The sequence below is a fragment of the Colias croceus genome, chromosome 28, assembly GCF_905220415.1.
Source record: "Colias croceus chromosome 28, ilColCroc2.1".
Taxonomy (NCBI): Eukaryota; Metazoa; Arthropoda; class Insecta; order Lepidoptera; family Pieridae; genus Colias; species Colias croceus.
Window position 1 is genome coordinate 1,069,114 of NC_059564.1, and position 27,998 is coordinate 1,097,111.

At 31.8% G+C, this 27,998-nt stretch overlaps 1 protein-coding gene across 3 annotated transcripts; it reads right to left on the reverse strand.

The window, feature by feature from the left end:
• Positions 1-1,364: 1,364 nt before the first annotated feature.
• LOC123704038 (serine proteinase stubble) lies at positions 1,365-27,985 on the reverse strand. Of its 3 annotated transcripts, XM_045652290.1 has the most exons (9): positions 27,969-27,985; positions 21,125-21,561; positions 12,323-12,502; positions 7,329-7,598; positions 5,873-6,050; positions 5,043-5,235; positions 4,335-4,439; positions 2,874-2,981; positions 1,365-2,283 (listed from the first exon to the last, which is right to left on the reverse strand). In XM_045652290.1, exons 2-9 carry the CDS (start codon positions 21,399-21,401, stop codon positions 2,104-2,106), a joined length of 1,491 nt encoding a protein of 496 aa, XP_045508246.1. In that variant the 5' UTR covers positions 21,402-21,561; positions 27,969-27,985; the 3' UTR covers positions 1,365-2,103. The 3 variants fall into 3 exon arrangements, with proteins under 3 accessions (XP_045508246.1, XP_045508248.1, XP_045508247.1); XM_045652292.1 differs by lacking the exon at positions 7,329-7,598; XM_045652291.1 differs by lacking the exon at positions 27,969-27,985 and having other exon boundaries at positions 21,125-21,758.
• Between the last annotated feature and the right edge of the window lie 13 nt (positions 27,986-27,998).

Consider the following 27,998-nt stretch of genomic DNA (forward strand, 5'->3'; position numbering starts at 1 on the left):
ACGCAACTATAGAGGGAGTTGCGGTCTGTAAATATGTTTTTGGAACGAACAAAAACAAAATTATATCAAACTAGTAGTCCGCCCCGCTGAAGAGTTTGTTTGCTTGAACGCACTAATCTCGAGAACTCTGATTTGAAAAATTATTTCGGTGTTAGATAGCCCATTTATCGAGGAAGGCTATAGGCTATATATCATGACGCTAACACCAACAGGGGCCGTAGACAAAGTAACAATTAAAAAACGATAACGAAGTTAGAAAAGGCAAAAATGTATGGGATTGACCATTGACATACGCCGCGTTAGATCACGTGGTCTATCTAATGTCAATCCCATACATTTTTCCTTTTCTAACTTCGTTATTGTTTTTTAATTGTTACTTTGTCTAAGGCCCCTGGAGCGGAGCAATGCGTTCGTATATTTGTATAAACGAACAAACAAAAAAATATTCATGTTATTAGTGCCAATATAAATAGCGTCTGATAGTATTGAAATAAGGTCTTTCCCAAAATAAAACAACAGCATACAAAATCAAACATTTATTAAAAAAATAAATAAATCACGTAATTAACTTATTCTAAATAATTTACCACATGGTAATATCCTAATTTAGGATTTTATTACTACTTAAATAACAACAATAAATTGTAACAAATCTTTTAAAAAAAGAGGTCGTATAAATATGAAATTCGTTTAAATTGAACAAAAATGAAAATCTTGTTAATTTATTTAAAAACAAACAAATATGGTTCATAGTAAAGTTGGTAAAGTTATAATAATTATAATGTGCATTAAGATATAAAAAAAATATATGACAGTTTCAGATGTACTAAGTGATTTTCAAATTAAACATCTAATTGAAATCGAAATATGAGGTAATGAAACCTTTTATAATTTTACTATAATTTTAATAAAATAAAATATATTTTTACACACAGAGTTAAGGACGGATTTTTAAACAGCATTTATTATATTCACATACCTAACTACTTTCATTTTGATTACAATGAAATACCTAGCGTAGTTTATAATTTATACTATTAATAAATAAATCAGCCCTTTATTAAAAGCCCCTTGTTAAAAATTCAACTTCGAGATCTTAATACATATCTTCACTACATAATATAAAACAAAGTCGCTTTCTCTGTCCCTATGTCCCTTTGTATGCTCAAATCTTTAAAAATACGCAACAGATTTTGATGCGGTTTTTTTTAATAGATAGAGTGATTCAAGAGGAAGGTTTTAGTATATAATTTATTAGGTTTAAGACAAAGCGGGCGAAGCCGCGGGCGGAAAGCTAGTTTTAATAATAAAACAACTCTATATAATTTTAATCGATTAAAAAAATAATCATCTCACTAGTTTAAATAATTGCAAAATTTGAGTATTTATTTTGTTATCTATAAAATATTTATCATAAATTAATTATATTATTTACAAAAACGATATTTAAAATTTTCTAGTACCCACGAGTTTCGTTTATTTGGGACTAGATGGCGTTGTTTTAAAAAATCACACTTCAAAAGATTATTGCTTATTTAATTATATCACATGAAATTCTAGCAATTTTTACTTTAATTCAATTTAACAATAATAATTGTTATCCAAGAGAGCTTTTAAATATAGGAAAACATGAAAAAAACATTCATTTTTCGATTTCCAAGTCAATTAGGTATATGCATATTGTTATTTTATCTTAAATTTTTATTTTCCCATACGCAAGTTGAAGTACTGTTTTCAGCTTTTAGTAGATTCTATAATGTCTTCATTTTGCAAGTAATTTTACAAATACAATTTTAAATTTATTCAATTTTCCAAGTCTTTTAAAGTAAATTAGAATTTTTGTTCGTTTACTCATGTAGGTATTAACAAGTTATCAGATATTAACAATTTTACAAAATATTACATTTCTGTCCCCAAATCATTTATACACACAAAAAGATTCGTTTTCCATTTCGACGTAATTTTCATGAAAATCACTTTTTTTTTTCAAATCCAAGTCACGTAGGTACACAAAAAAAAAATTGTATCATTTCTCTGTCCAAAGTCATATCCATACGAAAAAATGTCGTATAAACAAGTATGTAATTATTTACACACAAAAAATCACGTATTAACCAATTTATCTATCCAGGGAACGAATTTCTGTATATTAGTGTATACCCCGGGAAGGTGTTCCCTTCCACAGCCAATTCCCCAAGAGACCAGCCCTATGAGGGTGCTTCGCCCTTCGAGTTTCATTGTTAGTGGGCCTCCGCTGTCCCCTTGACAGGAGTCTCTGCCTCCCTGTGTAATAAAAATATAAATAAGTAAATATTTCAGGACATTTTTCAATCACGCCACGATCTGATCCCATACTAAGCTTTCGCTTGTGTTATGGAAACCAGATGGCTGATAAACATACATATATAATTTTAAATAAATACTTATATAGATAATTAACACCCAGACACAGAGTAAACATATATTATGTTCTAATGTTCATCACACAAATATTTGCCCCGGGTGGGAATCGAACCCACGACCTCTGGCTTGGTAGGCAGTGCCACTACCAACCAAGTCAACCGGTCAGTCAATAAAATAATTTTATAATATTAATATAATTTAAAATTTAATAATTGAAGTGAAACTTCTTTATCGGGGTTGGAAAAAAATTTAGTCTAACATTTTTTCGTTACGCGCCATCTTTTTCTTATCCCTACCACGCGTGATTCGACATATTTCTGTAAAGTTGCATATAGTAAATTATTTTTTGAAAAATAAGGTCATAAAGAAGTTTCATTTCTTACGTGTGTACACATTTTTTTTATCTCCCTGGTCTTCAACTTGCATAAAGTAAAAAAATACCTTATTACTAAAAACAATAATAAACTGACCTCTTTATATCCAGCACATAAGAACACATCATGTATAGTTTCCCTCCGTCCGGCCGCTCGGAACCAACGCTGACAGCGTTCGTTGGGAATCACTTCTACGTCTACCTCCTGTTAATGGGGAAATATATTTATTTAGTGGGTAAATACGTATTTATTTAGTGGGAAAATGTGAATTTATTTAGTGGGTAATTGGGCATTTACTTAGTGGAAAAATGTGAATTTATTAAGTGGGTAATTTAGTGGGTAAATGTGCATTTATTTAGTGGATAAATTATTGTTTATTTAGTGGGAAAAAATTATAATGAGTAAGAAGATGTATATAGCGCTCGATTGGAATCATATATACCTCCTGTTTGATTATGTTATAACGATTCAAAAGTGCTTTTATAAGAAGTCTAATTGAATAAATATTTTTTTTAGTATGAGTTTGTTACATTAATATCTGTATCGGTATTAGTATTCATATTAGTGTAAGTATAAATATATTATGTTATATCTGAATTGATATTAGTCTAAGTATAAATGTGGAATCGGTATCTGTATCGTTGTCGGTGTCTTTATCAATATCAATATCTGTATCAGTATTTATACCTGTAACTGTATCTATACCTCTACCTGTATCTGTATTTATACCTGTATCTATATCTCTACCTGTATCCGTACCTATATCTACCTGTATTATAATATAATACATACTGGTAAAACTGACTAACTGCACATTTTTACAAAATTAAGTTATATACACCAATCGATTCGTCTCGTCAAGATCTATCTTCAGGTAAAACCCGTTATCTTCTACGGTGCGTAATTACAAAGTTAGCTTCGGCTAAAACATACTTTCTTGCATGATTTTCCACAATTGCTTCTATAAAAAACGATTAAATTGCTTTAGGATATTATTTAAAAAAATGTATACTGTTAAGACAATGTTTCGCGTTTTAACACGTTTTCGTTTATTGACACTTGTATTCATCATACACAGAAACGATTCATTTAAAACCAGTTATCCTACAGTACTTAGTTGGTTGTGGTTCTTTAAATTTTACAAAATTATTGATTAACACTTCATAAAATAAAAGTTAAAAAGCTTTAGTTACTTTTTCTTGAATATTAGTTAGCGTATTTGCCTTTTTTGAGGCAAGTAAAATAAATTATCCGATTGTAGTACATTATTACTGAATTATATTAGTTTCACGCTTTTTAAATTACTTCAAATAAAACAAACTGCAAGCGCCCCCTCAGCTTATTCTTCATTTTTCTTGAAATTCTTCTGCAATTTCTTAGATTATTTTCTGATAAAACATTACCTGAATAATGGGCCTTTCATAACAAACCACTAATAACCTAGATTACTGATGTCTACACATCTTAAAATGTTGTCATACTTTCAAATGCTTATAACTCCAGTTTATGTTTAATGCAGATAATCACTTTTACCAGTAAGGGGACGAATTATCATACCTGTAACACAGAAGGCACAGTGCTCTGCCCGTGCCGAGTCCGTCCCCAGCCCGCGACGGTCGCCATCTTGCCCGCTAGTTTCATTTGCTTTTGTGGTAAACACACCTGGAAATAGGAAATTAATAACATTTTTATTTCTTAACTAGCGGTCTGCCCCGGCTTCGCCGTTGGTACATGTTTACGTTTTCTCTCCATAAGAACCATCCTCGTACTTCAAGGAATATTATAAAAAAAGAATTAACGAAATCGATTCAGCCGTTCTCGAGTTATGCGCTTACCAACACATTTGTCGATTTTGTTATTATATAGATTTATTTCCTGCGGGCTCATAGCTCGTGTATTATTCTGATCACTGTAAAGTTTTATCCAAATCTGTAAAGTAGTTTTTACGTGAAAGAGTAACAAACATACATTTCCGCATTTATAACTTTAGTAGGATTATATTGGTCTTATAAAATACAGATATCTATCTACTTTAATATATTATAATACAATTGAATTCTAGTTTTAGGTAGTCGTTTGAGCTGTGAGTTTAGTTAACACAGTTGTGAGTTTTGCTTACCGGTAATATAATATGTTTCTTGAATTCGTCTCTATCTAGATGTACAAATGCCACATTACAAATGACAAGACTTAAAGTTGCGAGTTCTTTGTGAGTTGGAGTCAAAGTTGCGGGTTTTTGGTAATATAATTGTGAGTTTTACTTACCGGTAATATATGTTGCTTGAAAACAACTCCTCTATCAAGCTGTACTAGCGCAACATCATTCCTAAAGTCCGCTGGTTCATACGACGGATGCACTTCCTTTCTTTGTACCGCGAATTCTTCATGCGAATATCTTTCGCCCGCGTCTCGGACGTCCCATTCGCCGAGACGGACTCGGAGTTGGGAGTTTGGAGTACTGGAATCGAGATATTGCCGAATTAAATTATTTAATAATTAAAGAGTTTGGGGAACAGAAATAAAATTTGTTTTATTAACCAGCTTAAAGCCAATAAGTTAATAGAATAAAAAAGGACAATAAATATAATATAGACACATGTAGTATATTCTTACCCGTCTACAAAAAAAAATAATAACGATTCGAGTATCTACTCGCCGAAATGCATCCTTATTGATTGTTGAAATTATGAAAAACAAATAAAAGTGCTATGCTATAATCAGTATGAAAACCACTAATAAAAAATATCTAACCCAGATTTTTAGCCAGTTATTTTGCTCTTAATATTATTCAGAATAAAATAAAATTTAAAATGTAACAAATTTATTCATTTTCACTTACATAGCAACACAGGCAGCAGCTGTGCCCATCGATCGGATAGAAGGGCACCTCCACACGCGAGTTTCTTGCTTAGAAAAGCAGACTTTATTAACGCAACCAGACCAAATAAAGTGGCTTAAATATTCACTTACGTAGCAACACAATGAGCAGCTGTGATCACCCATCAATTGAGCTTCTTGCTTAGAAAATCAGACTTTGTTAACGCAACCAGAGCAATTAATGATGACTTATATAAATAACTTCAATATTAACTTACGTAGCAACACAATGAGCAGCTGTGATCACCCATCGATCAGATATAAGGGCGCCTCCACACGCGAGCTTCTTGCTCAGAAAGCCAGATTTTATTAACGCAGCCTGCCATGGATGGGAGCCGAAGCCGGTAGAATGGCCGCCTACAATACGGTTCGATCGTGTGAAATGTTCTCCGCAACCTGAAGAGTATAATAGATTATGTAGAATGAGGTTAGTTGGTTCGATTGTTGTGTAATGTTCACACTTTTTAGATATTTATTATGTCGAACAATGTATGAATTATCTTTTGTATATGTCATAGAACTGAATAGAATGATTTGTCAAGAAAAGTATTAAAGTATCTATCATTTGTCTAGTAGTTTGATTGTATGCCTAAATTTCCTATTCTTATACATAAGAGCATAACATATAACATAGGAGTACGTAAATAAGTAAATTAATTAAGTTATGAAATCTTGTAATGTGTTGAATGTCTTTGAAGAAGCAAATAAATTTTCGGTAGCGTTTAGTTCTAGCTTATTAAATATTTTCTTTATTCATGTTTTAGATAGTACAATTAAATTTAAAAGAGGAATAATATTATAGCTTTTACTCATTAAACTCCAATTAGTCAATTATACCTTCATGACTTCGATTAAGGATTTAATTAACTACACATAACACTTAACTTCTAAATATTCACCTATATTCAAATCTATAACTCTACCATCTAAACTATCTATTTTATAATCCGCAACCACATCAAGCAAATCAAATAAACATACAAACAAAACAGCGTGTGTGTCGAGCACACGTGTCAGAAGTGAAACTTCTTTGGCAAGATTCAAAATCAAAATCGCCTTACTCCATGACTTTGAAATTTTACTCACAACGCGTAAGAAGGTTCACTTCAACAAACAAACAAACAAAAAGTGCAATAAAGCAAGTGCTGTACAGGGTGCGTGATGATTATGATAGTTGATACGCAGTGCATTTAAAAGCGGTATAGATGTGGTAGTTCAACGATTTGGATAATGTACCTAAATAGTTTAATAATAAGGTTGAAATTCATATAAATTGTTGGTCTAGTTGGATACTATCATCTATTTTTTTTATCAGTATTTTAATCAAAGTTGAAAAGTGCAGTATGTTCTTTGTAAATCTATAAAATATCATTCAAAATATAATCTAGTTTTACTTCAGAAACAGTAAATTATTTGAATGAAGTTTTTGAATAAGATTTTATAACAGAAGAAAAGTACATATTTTTATTTATTGGAGAAAAATCAATGAAAGACCAACGTATATTTTATTTTTATATTTAAATTACTTAACACATAATTTCATTTTACACATATTTAGTTTTATTTACTGCATTTTCAAAACATATAAAACCGACATTAATATGGGAATTTCTTCACCATTAAGTGTGTACTATCGTTGAACAACCACACCATGCAATGATCAAAACATCTCACCCGGATAACTCGGTCTATTAAGACCGTGCACTGGCACATAATCATCACCACCATCGTGGCCCAAGAACGGGTCCTGGTGGAACTCCGTAGTCTCATGGTACGAGGGTTTCACTTGGAAATAGTTCCAGTCCGGTTTTGGCCGGTTCGAGTCTGGTTCTGGCCGGTTCGAGTCTGGTTCTGGCCGGTTGTGCGCAGTGTATATGTAGACTGGGTCGAATTGGTTTGTGTACGTGTCTTGTGGGAATGTGCCGATGATCTCTATAAGGTCACCTGGTTTGGAATTGTGTGCTGTTTAATTTATTTGGTATGTTAAGTCTATAATAGTCAAGGCACTGAGTTGGTTCCATTTGGTATGTTAAGTTTATAATAGTCAGGGCACTGAGTTGGTTCTGCTTGTGTCTCTGGTAATTGTAGTGTTTTGATTTCAGTCTTATGGTCGTGAACTATACTTCATAATATACATATAAATAGTTTTTATTATTCACATATAAGTGTTTTGGATTCAGTATTTTATGGCTCTGTCTATGTTTATATTACTATCGATAAGTTGTAACTATGATTGTATTTAAAATTGTATTCATTGGTATTATTAAGTTCTGTTGGTTCTGCTACCAGTTAGGTAACTGAGTTGGTTAAAATCGTATTCACCTATATTATAAAATTATTAATTTTCTACGTTTTCAAATGTTCTACGTTTCATGCCTTATTTACATAAATTGTGCAAATCACTGTACAGTACAGTATCTCAAATTCTACTGGTAAAACATACGTAAATTGAACACAATTTACATTTATAGCATTGTTAACTCAAACAGGACTATTACTGACTGACTATTAGGTACTATTATACGTTTTTTTTTTACTACGGGCGTAGTAACTATTTAACAATAGAGATGCCGTCTACCGTGGTCCGTGGTCCAAGTTATTGGCTAACAAAGGTAAAAGAATTAAATAACTATTATTTGATAAGTTTAGAGATTATCTTGGTGGTAGACCGTGGTCCAAGGTATTGGCTTGCGAAGGCAACACTGAATACGAGTTTTCGTTTACACTAAAAGATCACGAAAGAATGCTCTTGCTCTCACTGTAGCTCTATGTTCGTTTGATGTAAATGCACCGTTCGACGTACTTTCACATAAATTACATAGTCTCAAATTATATCATTGATTACATTTAGTTCCGTGCAATGATTGATTACGTGCCTATATGTAATTATTACGTATATACTTCCGTAGTCCGTACTTATAAGTGGTATTTCCACTATAATGCTTTTAATGCACATTCTAGCTTATTTTCTGTAGAACATGGGTATAAATCTATACTAATATAATGCTGATGAGTTTGTTTGTTTGCACGCGTTAATATCAGGAACCACGGGTCCGATTAGAAAATTATTTGACTGTTCGATAGCCCATATATCGACGAAGGCTATATATTATCACGCTTAGACGCATAGGAGCGGAGCAATGCCGGTAAAACCTCAGGGCACAGCTAGTTTACTAGATATGTAATTTTCCTTATAAAGCTTGTAATTTCAAGTCTGGGTTGTAATTTTCTTTAGAACGTTAGTAGAATCTATATATAGAAAAGAAAGTAGTGTTAGTTACATCACATCTAACTTAAGAACGGTTGAACAGATTTAAATGATCTTTGATAAGGAAAACTGTTAAAGTAAAGCTGACAGTTATATAATAATTGTGTTGTATAATATGATGATTCAATTGCTCTGTGCAATGTCTAATTGAATGTCTGATTATTCAGTTAAAATGTTCTACAACTGTATAATTACTGTCTTATATAATTTTTGTTATTGCATCAATGATTTCTCATTGCTAAAAGAATACGCTAAGGATTAGGAAGTTTTTGTAATAGCATACAATTTTGTGAGCTTTAATTTCATTTATTCAGGGGTCATTGTTATTAATTTATTAATTAAAATGAGGGTCATCAAAAACGTCCAAGCAGCGATGTGTAGGTATAAGATAACTTGAAAACAATTAATTAATTAACAAGTAGTCAATTTTATACGCTCACTAGCTGTGACTCGCGGTTTTACAAGCATTGCTTCACTTCTATTATTGTTTAGCGTGATGATATAGCCTATATCCTTCCTCTATAAATGGATGTTGTAATAATTTTTAAAATCGGACCAGCAGATCTTGATATTTGCGCGTTCAAATAAATAAACAAACTAGTATACATATAGATAAGAAAACTCTGCCTTTACACACGCGTAGGTAGAGTTTCGCTTCAGACAATTTTTGATCGTGATTGTAAGTCTAGTTGTTTGTAGTGATATGTCGGTTTTCTCACAATTTTTACATCGTTTCGAGTAGTGGCAATGTTATCAACATTCGCAGTTAAATTGAAAAACCACTTTATTTCTTGCACGCTAGCCTGGTTTCGAACCCTCAAATTGCCTATTTTATTAATAAATTAAAACGACTTGTGTTTTTGGATCCGAACAAGAAGTGAGTGTTTTAGCAATAATGAATGAACGGATACATCAATACATACAGTCACTTAGGTAATACATCTTTTACTCATTATATGACGTAGGTGGTTTTATTTGATATACATTAAACTAGCTCTCCACCCGCGGCTTCGCCCGCTTTTTCAAAGAAAAACCTATAGTTAGCATAGTTCCCGTTCCTGTGGGATTTCCGGGGTAAAACCTATCCTATGTGTTAATCCAAGTTACCCTCTTTATGTGTGCAAAATTTTATTGTAATCGGTTCAGTAGTATTTGCGTGAAAGAGTAACAAACACACACATACACATCGTCACACACTTTATCATTTACTAGCTTTCCGCCTGCGGCTTCGCCCGCGTTTTCAAAGAAAAACCCGCATAGTTCCCGTTCCCGTGGGATTTCCGGGATAAAACCTAGCCTATGTTACTCGTGGATAATGTAGCTTTCGAATGGTGAAAGAATTTTTAAAATCGGTCCAGTAGTTTATGAGCCTATTCATTACAATCAAACAAAGAAACAAACAAAGTTTTCCTCTTTATAATATTATTATAGTGTAGATAATATTAGTAGGATACACTGATTTGAAGTACGAGGATCTCTAGACGGGCAACACTGCATATACGTAACAAATTACATAATACATCAGTCCAAAATAACCTAATTGTCTCAGACAAAGCGAATTTGTATCGGACATGTAATTATTTGTAACTATTGTCTCAACGCTTGAACGGCTATACTTTCTCTCGAATTTCACTTGATCTCCGCTTTTCACTTTCTTTACCATCACCTTGTTAAAGCAGTATTAATTCCAGTATGGAAACAAGATAGTGCTATATAGGTCGTGTAGTGCCATCACTTTCCCACGCTAGAAGTAATACTGCTTTAAGATGGTACCTACTGCTGATTACTGTATAAGAGAATAATAAATAAATAAATATTTCAGGACAATTTTCACACACGGCACGATCTGATCCCATACTAAGCCTTTGCTTGTGTTATGGAAACCAGATGGCTGATAAATATACATAATATATAATTTTAAATAAATACTTATATAGATAATTAACACCCAGACACAGAGCAAACATCTATGTTCATCACAGAAATATTTGCCCCGGGTGGGGATCGAACCCACGACCTCTGGCTTTGAAGGCAGGGCCACTACCAACCAAGCCAACCGGCCAGTCAGAGAAACTGTGAATGTGATAATAGATGGCGCCACGTTATGCAATGTGGACATGGGAGTTTGTTACACGAATGTCGACGTTATCGTGATGTAGATACTGGTGTTTTTGGTTTGTTTGGATTTGGAAAAGTGCATTTTAGGGTTGGTAAGACATGACGATTAACATTATTACGGTACAATCTTGCTACTTTAATAAACGCGAAAGTTAGTGGATTGATTTACGTTATTATTTCACGAATTATCAACTGATTTATTAATACGATATGTACACTATGTTTACTCGGAAAAAATGCGGGTGTCCCTGGTCTCTTGGTAGATGGTATACAATTAAACGCTGTGTTTTCTGATGTGTACATTTTTGATGCCATTACTTGAGACACTTTTCGTGTGTTGAGAGATTTTATTGAGCGCTACATTATACATAGGTACGTTTCTTATTTAAATAATCTTTTTACGTAGCTATACACTTTTAAATATTCTATCATTATCTGTATAGAAACAGGCCAGCATTATTTATTTGGCTCTCGTAGGCCAAAAATTTCTTTAGCACAGCCACATTGAAGTCGAACTATTTGCAAGTTTAAAATTTATCTTAGTATCCCAAATATTGTTATCCATTGTTATTATTTACGGTTACGATACACAAATGTTAGAAACGACAACGTGTTCATTAAAATGAGGATAAAAAATTACTTTTTGCTAGTGCACTTTACAAATGCTTATTAGTCACAACATAATATCTTAGTAAAATTAGTACTATAACTGCAGTACAATTATACCTAAAAGGCTATGTTATATCATTTTTCCGAAAATTTGGACATAAAGATATTTGATAAATACTTTTACGTAAAAAATACTAGGTATGCTAATTTCGCCTAAATTAATAAACAGATTATTACTACAAAAAAGTAATATTAATTTTTAAATACTAAATATCTAGCAAAAGTGAAATAGACGACTTTGTTTAACATCATTAAAATATCTCAATTCGTAATCAAACAAAAGATCCTAATATACTTACATATTTTATCGAACCAAATATAGGTAAAAAACATTACTATCAAAACGTACATACCTATATTATTTTGATTAAAGTTTGTTCAATTCATCCTAAATATATTAAATATTAATAAAACAATTATTTTTATATTAAAAAAACAAGTTTTAAATCATGAAATATTGTGACCGTTTCTTATTAAGTGTACCTACCAATATTGTATTAAATCTGTCCGTAAAGTCAAAATCGAGTCTAAAGGAGTAGCTTACAAACATACAGGTAAACATACGAGTCTAAACCAGTAGCTTACATACAAACATACAGCTAAACATACTCACTCGCATTATGTACAACCGGCGCGATCTCCGTAGGCTTCTCAGTCGTGTCCCGGTCCACACAGCAGGCCCATATCATCCCCCCAGAGCACAGGTCCAGAGGCTTCCCCCCTCCAAGCACGCACGATATGCTCAGACCGCAGGAGTACCGAGCACCACGGTATCGACAGGTCTGGGGTATCACTGGAAAATGTAGAAATGACAGATAAATAATTTATTTTCTAATAATGGACATGTATAAATGGGCTATCTAACACCGAAAGAATTTTTGTAAACAGACCTGGGGCCTTAGCCAAACGGCAAAACGCCAAGGAATAGAATACGCTATCGATAGAAATTGACATAAGCGTATGATGTTTTGCATAAGGATTCGGTCACCCTACCAACGACAACGACGACCACGAACAAAATTTTCATCCAGTCGCAATTAAATAAAATTGTGCAAAACACAATTAAAAATGAAATTTAAGAATTTCCTGTCGTATTGGTGTTTGGAAAAAAAAATTTTGAGATCAATGGATAAACAAACAGGTTTTTCATAGAAACGGTGGCTCCTAGAAAAAAATGTATTTAACCTTTTTTATAGATAATTAGATTATATACAATTTTGGTTCAGGTGATTGTATGATAAACTTACCGTCTCGGCGAAAATCGCAAAAAACCCTATTTCTTTTTATTAATTGACCCCGATTTTTTTTATTCCTGAGTACCAGAATGACGGGAGATTTTAATATTGATTTTGAACAAATTTCGGCAAGATTGGAACTTTGGTCGTGGTCGTCTGCGTCGTTGGTAGTGTGATCGAACCATTACCAAAATGTCATGAGCTTATGTCAATAATTAGCGTTAGCAGTTTCTATTCCATGGCGTTACGTACGTTTGTCTAAGGCCCCAGTAGTTCTTGAGATTAGGTTCAAACAAACAAACTCTTCTGCTTTATAATATTAAGTATAGATTTTTAGAATAGTCAGGTATGCTTACAAATCGAATAAAAGTATCAAAGAATGTATGATGTACCTAGTGTGTGTATTCCTCGCCCGTAATGTCATGGAAATAATTACCCAAAAAAAGCCTCTTAATTTCAAATTGTAAGAAAAATGCAAGTAGTACTAGAGTTTTATCAAGATTTAAAGTATGATTTAAATATTTTCCCCTTGTTCCATATTATAATTTGTGTAGATTATGTCAGAGGTCGTGGCCTCGATTCCCGCAAGTAGCAATATTATGATAACTAGCTTTCTGCCCGCACTTTGCTCACATAGACTACAAACTTTTACGTGTGGACGTTACATTTTATACTTAATCTGCGTAAATCTCATCAACAATTTATTAAATTATAGATTTAAACAGTGAGTAAATATGTGAATGTGTAATCCTACTAATATTATAAATGCGAAAGTTTGTGAGGATGTGAGTGTGTGTGTGTTTGTTACTCTTTCTCGCAAATACTACTGAACCGATTACAATTAAATTTAGCACACATGTAGAGGGTAACTTGGATTACATAGGATAGGTTTTATCCCGGAAACCCCATGGGAGCGGAAACTATGCGGGTTTTTCTTTAAAAACGCGGGCAAAGCCGCGGGCGGATAGCTAGTATCAATTGTACACTATCAAAAGGGCAGAATATTTACCTATTACTTTTTAACATACATGTAGGTACATAAGTAACAAGTTCACAATTAAAAAAAAAATTCGATTCAAGAAAAGACATCAACGCGTACGCCTCACCATAATTTCTACGTAATTTATAAACCCATACAGAATCTAACTACAGTGATTATCATCAAATCGCGTGTTCGATGTAACGACAGTAAGAGTGATGTAGTGAAAATGATATATTGGTGTTGAGGTTGTTCACCGTTCATCGCGTGGTGTGTTGTGTTATATGGTATGGAATTGTAATGTTTATTTGTTTATTGTAAAGGCCAAGTGTTGCGAAGGTCTTTGTATGGAATCAGAGATATCTAAATAGTCGAACTCTATAGTTTTCAATATATTTGCACTGAAATAAATTTATATGAATGAAAAACTGCACTGCAACTAAAAGACTATAAAAATGGTAATAACTAATAAGTAAATGAATGACATTTTACAGAAAAAATCTGCAGGTATTTTTTTAGATCACGACCAATAATTTTTATAGTAATCTCTATTGACTTTCGTAGATAGCAAGGTTCGTATATGTCGTGGTCATATCGTAGATTTGATCATTTCATGATATGAGTGGCCATTTCACGAAATGGTCGCATATCGTGAAATGGCCAACATAGTTTGATCAGATCGTTAAATCGTCAACGTTTCACGATTTGGTCATCCACATTTGGCCAGATCTTATAAAATATAAAGAGTCCATAAAATATTAAAACACAACAATTATAATAATATAAACTCAAACTCAAACTCAAACATTTATTTATTCAATTAGACTTCTTCGAGAAGCACTTTTGAAACGTCAATACATATTTTTATCATTTACCACCGATTCGGAAAGCAGTATCTATGGAGAAGAATCGGCAAGAAACTCCATAGTTGCTCTTTTAAATCATTTCAGTATTACAATTTAATTTTACAAAATATGTAAGTAACCGTACGTATATATTATCATAATATGCCAAAGAACTGTCCTGCGGTTCTCACGCGACAACCCTCCATGGGTTTTTATCTTCCATATATTCCTTAATGCTGTAATAGGCTCTCTGAACTAAGACGTTTTTTACATAATTCTTAAATTTAGCACTACTAAACTCTTTAATACTATGAGGAATTTTGTTGTAAAAAAGTATACCTTGACCCATAAATGAATTTTTAACTTTAGCTAACCGGTAAAATGGCATGTGAATGTACTGTGATGGTACAGTGAGGATACCAGTATTCTTAAAGAGATCTCTTAGTGAGTCCCTAGCACGTAAATTATATATAGAGCGTATGGCTCTTTTCTGTAATATAAATATAGTTTCAATATCTGCAGCCCTGCCCCATAGAAGAATTCCATAGGACATAATGCTATGAAAGTAGCTAAAATAAACCAATCTAGCCGTGTCTACATCGGTGAGATGCCTTATTCTTCGAACTGCATATGCAGCTGAACTAAGCTTAGCAGCGCTGGCGGCAACATGGGCCCCCCATTGTAACTTCTCATCTAGTGTCAATCCAAGAAAAACAGTAGAATCCACAGGGTATAATACCTCACCGTTTAAAATAATATCCCTTTTTACCTTTTTTACATTTGGAAGGATAAATTCTACACAATTTGTTTTTTTTGCATTTAATAATAAATTATTAGCAGTGAACCAATTGGATATGCGTAAAAGAGCAGAGTTTACTTCGTCAACGTTTGAGTCATGTCTATCCACATTAAATATTAATGAGGTATCATCTGCAAACAGTACTATTTCACACATATCCTGCAAATAATAAGGTAGGTCATTAATATATACTAAGAACAAAAACGGTCCTAAGATAGATCCCTGCGGAACACCTATGTTAATCGGCGCACCGCGAGATTTCTCTCCATTAACAACAACGGTTTGTACCCTGTTCTGAAGATATGAGGCTATGAGGTCCTGAGATAAACCTTTAATACCATAAAAATTTAGTTTCCGTAATAGAGTGGTATGTTCTACACAGTCAAAAGCCTTAGAAAGGTCACAGAATATCCCTAAAGCATTCTTTGAATTTTCCCATGCTTTATATATATGTGACAAAAGAGCTATTCCAGCATCAGTAGTAGAGCGCCCCTTTGTGAAACCAAACTGTTTGGCGTGCAGTAAACCATTTGATACAAAATGACTACATAATTGGTTTAAAATTAATTTCTCGAAGACTTTGCTCAAAGTTGGTAAAATGGAAATTGGCCTATAGTTATTACAGTCTTCTTGGTCACCACTTTTAAATAAAGGAATTACTTTACTTAACTTTAATAAATCAGGGAATATACCACAGTCACAACATTGATTAAATATAAACGCTAAGTGGTTGGCAATGTTTTCTATAACATTATTTACTAAATTTACAGACATTCCCCAGAGATCACATGTTTTTTTTAAGTTTAATGTTTTAAAAGTTTTAACAATTTCCTCTGCAGTCACATGTCGCAATTCAAATAATACATTACACTCAGCAACATGGTCCCTCAAGTAGGACTCCGCAAGCGCTGATGACGAATTTAATTTTTCGGTAATACTAACAGGGACACTACTAAAAAAATCTTCAAAAGCAAGCGCAACATCAGCACTTTTGTCAATGACCTTACCAGCATTAACAAGTTTTATGGTACTATTTGATTGGCTTTTGCCCATTTCACCATTAATAATTGACCAAACCGTTTTAACTTTGTTATCAGAGTTGCGTATTTTATCTCTGACATACAAGCACTTGGCAGTGAAACAAACTTTTTTAAAAGTTTTTGAATAATTTCTAACATAACTAAGAAATGACATGTCTTTGTTATATTGCTTCATGCCATATAACTCATATAAAACGTTCCTGCATCTGTGTATACTAGGTGTTGCCCATTGGCTAAATGGTAAATCCTTGGTAATACTTAAAGATTTAACTTTAAAGATTTTTTCAAACTCATTATGAATTAAATTAAAAAGATTTGTAAACATTTCACAAGGATTATTATGAAAGGATTGATCATTCAGGCCAGGCAATTTATTATTAATATTATCTCTAAATTTATGAATGCCTTTTTTAGTTATAGGCCTAACATTAATTCTTTTAAATGTAGGTATGCAATCCCATTCAAAAACTACTTTCTGGCCACAGTGATCCGAAGTCAGTGTATTGAGAATATTTTTTTCTAAAAAGTTACAATCACAGTAAACATTATCAATACAAGTTGCAGAACTAGGTGTAATTCGTGTGGGTTCATCAAAAAGTTTATGTAAATTAAATGATTGAAATAAATTAACTATTCGTGTTGCCGTTTGTGTGTGTGAAAGTAAATCAATATTAAAGTCTCCACATACTATAACCTTCTTTTCACTTCTGCTCAAACGCTTTAATATTTCTTCCATGACTGTCTCAAACATATTATAGTCACTGGAAGGAGGCCTATAAACGCAAACAATAATGTAACGCTCAAGTTCAACACAGGACAGTTCAATGGTGCGTTCTACAGATAGACTAACAATGTCAGTTCGTTCTTTGCATTTTACGTATAGTAGTAGTTTCTTAAATTATTTTATTTAAGTCGCATTTTTTCTTAAATACATAATATTATAAGATATCCACATTTTCCATAGTACTCGTACCATACAGTACAAAAAACAAAATCCCCGGAAAATGCATGGGAAATTCACGGAAAATGCGTGAAAATTCGTGAAAATGTCCGGAAATGGTCTGGAAAATGCCTGGAGAATATCCGGAAAATGCCTTGAAAAATCCCGGAAAATGCGTGAGTGTCCGGAACATGTCTGGGAAATGCCTGGAAAATTCCTGGAAAACATACGGAAAATCCCCGGAAAATGCATGGGAAATTCCCGGAAAATGCGTGAAAATGCGTGAAAATGTCCGGAAAAGGTCTGGAAAATGCCTGGAGAATATCCCGGAAAATGCGTGAGTGTCCGGAACATGTCTGGGAAATGCCTGGAAAATTCCTGGAAAACATACGGAAAATCCTCGGAAAATGCCTAGGAAATTCCCGGAAAATCCCCGGAAAATGCATGGGAAATTCCCGGAAAATGCGTGAAAATGCGTGAAAATGTCCGGAAAAGGTCTGGAAAATGCCTGGAGAATATCCGGAAAATGCGTGAGTGTCCGGAAAATGTCTGGGAAATGCCTGGGATTTGAAAGTTTATAATATGTTCTGACCAGAAAAAATTCGATCACGAGGCGGGACTTGAACCGAACTTGACTTGAACGTGATCGAATTTTTTCTATTCTTTATAAATTTATATTTATAAAGCATTTGAATGCCATAAAAATAAAAAAATATAAATTCATGTTCTGACCATTTTGAAATTGTACGCTATTTTGTTTGCAAAATACTGACTAGAATAGGTTTTTTCTGTAGGTACATATTATAATATATGTTTTTTTAATCAATCTCATATAATATGAATTATGTGATACTAGAAATAGAAATAGAAAAACCTTCCTCTTGAATCACTCTATCTATTAAAAAAAACCGCATCAAAATTCGTTGCCTAGTTTGAAAGATTTAAGCATACAAAGGGACAGAGAAAGTGACTTTGTTGTATACTATGTAGTGATTACGACTTAAAAAAAGAGGTATTTTTTGTTGTGGTTGTTTTTTCTAGTCATAAAAGATATGGATTGTATGCTTTGTTGATTATTTTAAATATATTAATATATATATTATAGTAATGAAGACTTTAATTTATTTGTGTAGGTACTTTTCTTGTTTTAAAAATGGTTTATACCCTTGTAGACCAGAAAGAAAGAAAGAAAGAAAGAAAGAAAAGAAATTTATTGCCAAAAAAAAAAACACAGCCAAACACATTATAGAATTTATCTTACAATTAGGCAAACGGATACAGCCTCAGCAAAATGCTGCACAAAAGCAGCGCTGATTTTCAGGCTGTACCGGCGATTGCGGTTCGCCTTAATATTAAAAAAGAATTAAGACCAGCCGACCTCACACGTCACTTTTAGATACGCGACTACTTTAGAGTTAAGAGAATATATATTATATCTATCAGGTTGTCTATCAAAAGACCACAAGTATTTTTAATTAAATGATTTTAAAACACATCATACATTTAGAAATTAAATATTTTAACGGATTTAAAACGAGAAATATCCAAAAATGTTACATTAAACGCTCCCATACATTTGATTTCCCATACATTTTGTATTCATAGCAGATTTTCGAAGTGACGTCCTCATTGTGCAATACAATGAAGAGCTCTATTTAAAGTTTCTAAATGAACTTCCCTTCAAATTTGCGAAGTAATTAAAACAGAAAACCAAAAAAAGAAAAAGAAAGCTAAAATCTTTCATATTAAATGTATATGGGATACTCATATTTCATACTAAATGTATAGGAAGGAGCCTGGGAGGGCTTAAAGATATTTTTTTTTATATTTCTCGATTTATTTTTAAAAATTTATTACGGCCATTCTACTCATTAGGTTAATGTACTTTCGATATCAGTTTAAAGTTTTTTGTTATCTGAACGATTACACCCTGTATACAGGGTTACTTGTAAAACACCAGCAACCTCGCAGGACAAGATAGCTAACACCATAAGTTATTATTTATTTATTGAAATTATTATTACAATTAATTATTACAATAACTTAAGTCTAAGTCCCACAAAACTGCACATGCAGTCTGTCTGTGGAACATTTGTTCTACACATGCAGTCTGTCTGTGGAACATTTGTTCTACGACTATTGGCATAACGCAATATATGATTTTTAAATGTTTTGTTAAGCTTTTATTGTACTCTCCTAACATTTGTAAGTCTATGTTCTATTCATTATCGAAAGGACGACGCGACGCACCCTTCCCCCTCTCGTTCTCTACTTGTTTACTTAATTTTTGGGTTGCGCGTAGAGTTTATAATATTCAAACGGAAAATTAAATGAATATTTATTTTTGTATGAAAATAAAATCTAACAAATTATCAAAAGTCGTAGAACAAATGTTGTTACCTACTTATGATGTTAGCTATCTTGTCCTGCGAGGTTGCTGGTGTTTTATAAGTAACCCTGTTTATTATCCACAAAATTTCGTAAACATTTCGTATATTTTTCCATAACGACAATTTAAACACATTGCAGAACCTTTTGTTTGATATGGCGAAATCATTTTGCAAGATTAATTTTAAACAAAGGCAATAAATTTTCATGTTTAATTTCCCGCCTTTTTCGCGTCAACATCACTACATACTTAGTACAAAACAAAGTCGCTTTCCGCTCCCTATGTCCCTTTGTATGCTTTCATCTTTAAAACTACGCAACGCATTTTGGTGCAGTTTTTATTAATAGATAGAGTGATTCAAGAGGAAGGTTTTAGTATATAATTTATTAGGTTTTAGACAAAGCGCGCGAAAAGCTAGTATTTTTATAATAGAGTCCGATAACAAAACATACACATAACAAATTTCGTAATGTACCATCTACATTAGAAAGCGTTTGAGAGTCAATAACGATGACTAATCAAATATAACAGTTGAATCACATTATTTTTATATTAGGAAATCATGAGTTAGATATGTATGTAATACATTTTTTATAAAGTTTAGTACCTAGCTAACTATGAAAATATAAATGGTATTATTATTTGAATGAATGAATGAATGAATATACTTTATTGCTTATAAATAGATAAATACAAGTGGAAAAGCACACAACACATAACATAAAATAAGCAAAAGCAAAATTATTTCTTATTTTTCATAAGGATATAAATGTATGAAAATTTTTCCAGAAGATTTGCATTTAGGTAAAAGCAATTTCAATGAATGAAAATGGAAAACAGTTTCAATATTTCGTAACTTATAAAAATTATTAATTTATAATAAATAAAAAATATATTCAATGTACTACGTACAATGTGTTTATTCGAATATCAGCATATTATGAGCAAAACTTATTTACCTACTTTATATATGACATAGTTAGCTTCAAATTATGTAAGGTGAAGGTGTTATTTCTTGTGTTATAATAAAATTACCGTTAAATTTGAATACTGCTTCAAAATGTGACATTAAATAATTTATAATTAAAAATCCTCATACCAAAAGCTTAACTTAGCTTCTATAACTTTAATTTCGGATAACCAATAACTTAAAAGTTCGTATGTAAAACTTAATTATAACATACTCACTTTTCCCCAACAAATCCATAATAGATTCGTCTTCCTGTGACGAACTGTATCCACCATACGATCCCTTCCGCCTGCCCAATGCGTCCAACATCAAAATATCTTTCTCCGGGCCATTATTCGGCCTTCGCCTATCCGACGCCTCCAAACTGTCATCCATTGTGAAAACGTCATTATCAGAATCCGAACAACCCGCCAAATGCACAAGCGCGAAAAAAAATAAAAACATTCTTCTACGAATTTTGAAATTTTGAATTCGCGCGCTCCGGTTTACGCACATTTCACTCTGACACAATTTTGCACATAGCAACACTGACGTCCTCACGCGTTCGCGCCAAAATCGGAAGTAACGTCTGTATAACTTCACTTTCGTTTCATTTTCTCTGTTACGTGTTGTTTTATTTATTCTATGCTAATGCGTTACGCAATTTATTCATTATCTGTGGATTGGATTGTATGTAATTATGACATATCACATTTTTAAGATTTATTATTATTTCGCGTGTTCTTGACATTCTAATGTGGAAGTGTGTTTGGTTTGTTTTTATCTGTTTTAATTTATTTTTATAACTAACATTATTTTAATTCGCGTTTCTGGATTCGACTTTCGAAATTCAAATCATTTGAATTTTTTGTTTTATTACAATATATATTGATTTAATTTTATATTTCAAGTAATATTTTGTTCGCAGTTTTTTAATCATATTAAAGAACATTTAAATACTGTATTATGAAACCGTTTTAAACATTATATTTTATGCATTATGCATAACCTAGTTCTCACAAAAATTATAAATGCGAAAGTAATTGATTTGGCTGAAATACAAGTTGCAGATAGATTGTGACCTAGATTAAGATAAGTACGATTTTTGCTTTATATTTTACATTTTTATTATATTATTTATCTTGGTCTAGTACTATGTATATAGGTTCGATATTATTCTATAGATTAGCGGTTTTACCCGCATTGCTCCGCTTCTATTGGTCTTGTAATGCATATAAGGCCTTAACACCGAAATAATTTTTCAAATTGGACCAGTATATACCTAGTTCCTGAGATTAGCGCGTTCAAACAAACAAACAAACAAAATATTCTTTAGCTTTATAATATTAGTATAGATTTAACTAGCGGTCCGCCCCGGCTTCGCCCGTGGTACATATTCACGTTTTCTCTACATAAGAACCATCCTCGAACTTCAAGGAATATTATAAAAAAAGAATTAACGAAATCTGTTAAGCCGTTCTCAAGTTATGCGCTTTCCAACACATTTTGGGATTCATTTTTATATTATACATATATAAGTATACGTACATAATATAAATTACTACATTTGACTCAAGACATAAGTTATTACCTACATTATTTGTTGTTAGTGTAGTTGAAAATATAAATCATTATTATAATTTATTAACCGACTTCAAAAAAAAGGAGGAGGTTATCAATTCGGCCGGTATGTTTTTTTTTTTTTTTTTTTTTATGTATGTACACCGATTACTCTGAGGTTTCTGAACCGATTTACGTGATTCTTTTTTTGTTCGATGCGGAATGGTGTCGAATTGGTCCCATAAAAATTTTATTCGGATAGGCCCAGTAGTTTTTATTTTATGAGCAGTTTTGTCTTTTCAAGTTTGAAGTCGGTTGTTTTTAACGCAGTTATTGACTTGTTTGTACCTATTCCTTAGGAAATGCAAAAACACGTCGTCAAAGTCGTGTAATTTTTTATTGAACAAAAGTTGAAAGTTCTTGATTCGGACAGTGCAAAAAATTGAGCAATATAGACATCCGCATATAAATTATATCATCACTTCTATAATTGGTTTAGGAAACATTATTATGAAATAAGCATATAAAGAAGCAGTTACATCTACCACCGATAATCTATACTAATATTATAAAGCTGAAGAGTGAAGAGTTTGTTTGTTTGTCTGTTTGTTTGAACGCGCTAATCTCAGAAACTACTGGTCCGATTTGAAAAATTCTTTCAGTGTTAGATAGTCCAATTATCGAGGAAGGCTATAGTCTATATATCATCACGCTAAGACCAACAGGAGCGGAGCAATGCGGGTGAAACCGCGGGGAACAGCTAATAAGCATATAAAGAAGCAGTTACATCTACCATGGATAATAATATAATATGTACCGTATTATGACCTCTTATTTTAAAACAGTTTACGCCGTCAATTGAACTGACTGGCAAATTCAAATTATGATCTCAACAACCAGCCTGTGGTCTATTGTGGTCATAGTTTGAATTTGCCAGTCAGTTCAATTCACGGCGTAAACTGTCTGGAAATAAGAGCGTAGTTATTTTTATTACACACTACAGGATAATATTAATAGTTTATGATGAATGTCTTGTTTTTTGTGTTTGTTTCTTTGTCTGTTGATATACCAATGTAACGTTCAACTAATAGCCTACATTTAACCAGACCTCAGGGAATAAAATAAATTGTGCAATGTAGTCATTGGATAATTCTTAAAACATGATCGCATTTCTCACATATATGTGATAGTGTATATATTTCTCGTTTCATTTTTAAAAATTTATTATGGTCATTCTACTCATTAGGTTAAGTACTTTCGATATCAGAGATTAAAGTTTTTTGATATCTGCAATAGTTACGGAATAATCGCCTGTGCACACTTAACGATTACACCCTGTATAATAGACCACTGTACCAAGAAAGCAATGGAAAAAAATCCTCACAATATTGAAAGTACATATTATATTAAAATTGTAATGAGTGTATCACATTATAAATAAGTGCTTTTCCCTTTACTCGATAGCACTTTCTTTAAAACGTGTACATTAAGAATCATAAGGTTGCCAGGTTAATAGCCATAATATTACATAACATTGGATTAAACAATCTCGATCTCATATAACTTTGATAAAGTATCAAATCCTCTTGGACTCGCTCCAAACTTTCTCGTGACTTTCGAAACGATTTCAAAACTGTAAGGACGTAAATACCTTAATTATGTCAAGTTAAAGTCGACCTTACTTCTATGTATATAGATTTCTAAATTGTGAGCAAAATTTACAGATGATTATCATTTAAATATAAAGTAAAATGGTCTAAAGGGCGTGGAAATAGAATTTAATTTGCCATGAAAGTGTCACGGAAGCGGCTTTCTTAGGTTAATGATTAGGACCGGCTCGTTTCCGATGGCATTCCAGTCTAAAAATATATGGATATTTATCTAACATGTCTAGTTTTCAATAAGGGTTAATTACTTGAGCTCCAAGTTTAATAAATATTAATATTTAATAATTGAACTTTTGAAGGTAAAAAGTAAATAATTTATGCGATGAATAAGGAAAAAACTTAACGCCTTTATCCTAAAAGTCTAATTTCCTAGTTCACATTTGTAAAAATTATACACATGTTAAATTATTTACGATAGGTATAAGGTTGATCAATATACTTTGAATATTTCAAACATTTTTAATCAAAAAAGAAAATAAATACCAAAATCTGATAGCATTATGATGATCCATCATCCATCAACCATCCTAAAAGTTCATTTATTGAAGAAAATAACTGTGGTAAAAATATCCTCAAAATTGTTGGTCACAATAATTATTAATTATTAATAAGTCCAAAATTAAATAAAACTCAAATTAAAATGAAACAACTATTCTTTATAATCCATACATATTACCTGTGATACATACATATAACTTTATTACATAATTCTAACCTAGAAGCTTAAACCACGACCTATCCAGGTTAAAAATAAATTACCAGTATATTACATTATCTGTGGCATTACATAATGCAATTTAAAAAGAAAGCGCTGACGTCACCAGCGGAACGCTGCTCTTCGCCCGAACAGCTTTCATTTGCGCGCGAAACGTAATGCCATTGTAATTTGAGATTAGAATGACATTGATTGCTTTTTTTTCGGAGATTCTGAGTTGCCATGTTTAAAAAGTTTGTATGAATAAGGAAAATTTGACGGTTTTAACTGAAATCGGTTTATTAATATCGGATTAATTATAATACGACAGTAATTTATTTGTTTTATAAATTTCTTTTGTATTTATAATTAGATAGTTATTGTTTAAATATCTAAAATACAGTTAAAATTTATAGAGTTGTAGCACTTGTAGCCTATACTAGATAAAAAAGAATTGATTTTCTTTAAAATAAACTGAATGTTGTTTAAAATTGTGGTCAAATGTAAAAGTTACAAAAGCTAACTAGCCAGCTAATATAAAAATGATTCAATATAAAAACTAATATGCATCCACACTGCTGAAAATATAACGTCATTTTTTTCTTAAATCAAAGTTTTCAAAGTTTTCTAAGTTGTAACTTAATTGTTCAACTCGTTATGATTTAAAAACTTAATTACAATCATAATGACATTTGATAACGCAATCGTAAGAGTGGAGACATTTTAAAATGTCTACGTATTTTTATTGATTTGTTGTTTAAAAATAGTTCTGTCTAACTTACTCTACAAAATTTTCAATTTTTATTTTATCATAATCAGATAAAATATTCTTTTAAATTCCCATCTTCGTGTGTAATAGAATCAATTTCTTCCTCTCTTCTTTAAATTTAATTTAATTTGGGTCTCTTCCATCTCTGAGAAATAACCAATTTGAAATTTTATTTTTTTATGCTTTCGTAAATTGGAAGATTCCTGAACAGAGCTTATTAACAAAGTAAATTATAGATTCACCAAATAGACCTCAACCACGGTCAATAATTTCATAAACACATACTTTCAAACAATGCCCAAAAATGTCATACGTTCCAACCTTGACGAACCTAAATATAGATAGTAATTACTTTCATAAAACCCACGAAAATGCTATTAAATCGTGCATGTCTTGTCATACTAACAAAATAACTGAAGTATGAAGACACGACATTTTAAAATGGTGAACGTTTAACCTACTTCCGCGAAAATCGCATTCATATACTGACATTGAGGAAAGATCATCACTACAAAGTCACTACATAGTATAAAACAAAGTCGTTTCCTCTGTCCCTTTGTCCCTATGTATGCTTAAATCTTTAAAAGTACGCAACGGATATTGATGCGTTTTTTTAATAGATAAAGTGATTGAAGAGGATGGTTTTAGTATATAATTTACATATTATGTTTTAAACAAAGCGGGCGAAGCCGCGGGCGGAAAGTTCCAAGTTACCCTCTATATGTGTGCTAAATTTCATTGTAATCGGTTCAGTAGTATTTGCGTGAAATAGTAACAAACATGCATATCTACACATTGTGTATGTGTAGATATACATCCATCCTCACAAACTTTCGAATTTATAATATTAGTAGGATAGGATAGAATAACAAAGTACTTCTTAAGATTATCCTACAAACTCATCATAATTCATAATATGAGTATAGATAAGCCTATAAAAAGATACCCAACCACGTTTCAACTATTAACCCAAACAAATTTCCCAAAAACTCAAAATGAAGAACGTCACGACTATATTTCAGGTCAAATCATTATCTTACGAAACAGAGCGAGTCGAGAATAATAAACTGTCGTAAGATAAGATTTGCGGATGCGAACACAATAGAAATATAAAAGTGAAACAGAATTGTATGATATGTAGCTTCAGCCCTGTACCATGTCTCAAAACATTATTTTTACATGGAAAAACGACAGCGCTATATAATACGAGCTGTTAAGCGTGTAAAAATTGCTATTGGAGAGAATAAAAGCTACGTTTTGATATTGCACTATTTTTTTATTGAATTAAATGAAAGAAACATGAAATTTTCACATGTTTTAAATATAAATAAAATGAACTTATGTACAAGTTTAGAAAAAAAAATCATTGTTTTTTAAACATCTCCGTCAATGTAAGCTGTTTTGCGGTCTTCAACCGTTTTCGACAATTTTTTTGTGATTCGGATAATCGGCGATTCGGATAGTCGGAGTTCGGATAATTGGAGTTCTACTGTACTGTGATATAAGCGCTTGAGCACTTGAAATCATGGATAAAGATGTTGATAGTTACTGTGTAATAATATCATGTTATTTATACATATATTAAGCTTTATAAGCCTCTATAGACTATTTGTAAACATAGACAAATTTTAATAATAGCTAAGATTTCTGCATACATTTATGTATCTGTAAAGTCGTTCTTATTCTATATTATGATCAAGCGATATAACGGCTGATTTCGATTTATATATACATATGTAACTATAGCTATATTATAAATTACATTTGAAATGATAATGACAAACATTATACATGCTACATGCGCACAAACTTTCAGTGACATCCGTTCTGTAGTTCCTGTGAGAAACAGCAAAAAACATCTTCATGTACATTGTACATACCTACCTGAACTTTCAACTTTCAGATTTAAAATATTATTGTAGAATATATTATTTAGTTTAGTTAAAATAATAGTATTCGACTTACTATCTACGCTACTACGCTACTAAGATATTTTATTAGCAAAATCTAATAAAATATCTTAGTATACAATTTTAGTTTATAAAATTCATTTTTTATTTTTTTTATAATAATTACGCGTAGATCTTTTATTCAATTTTTTGTAGATTTTAGTATGTAATTCCATCGATTTATTTATTTGCAGTTTATCTAACTACAGTTTAAATTTAAACTTAAATTATTTAAATAAAATTTAAATTAAAACTACATTTTAAATTATAACATTCTTATTTAAATATTATTTAAAAAATAATTGTTTATTATTTATATATAGTTTACCTATACGATTTATTTTCATTAAAATGTGTTTTCTGTAGGTATATAATAATATACCTAATCAAATCTTGCTTCGTTCGTCCTTTGATTGTCATTTTTATTTTATTCTTTTGACTTACCGCCAAAGCACTTTTTTATATATAGCAACT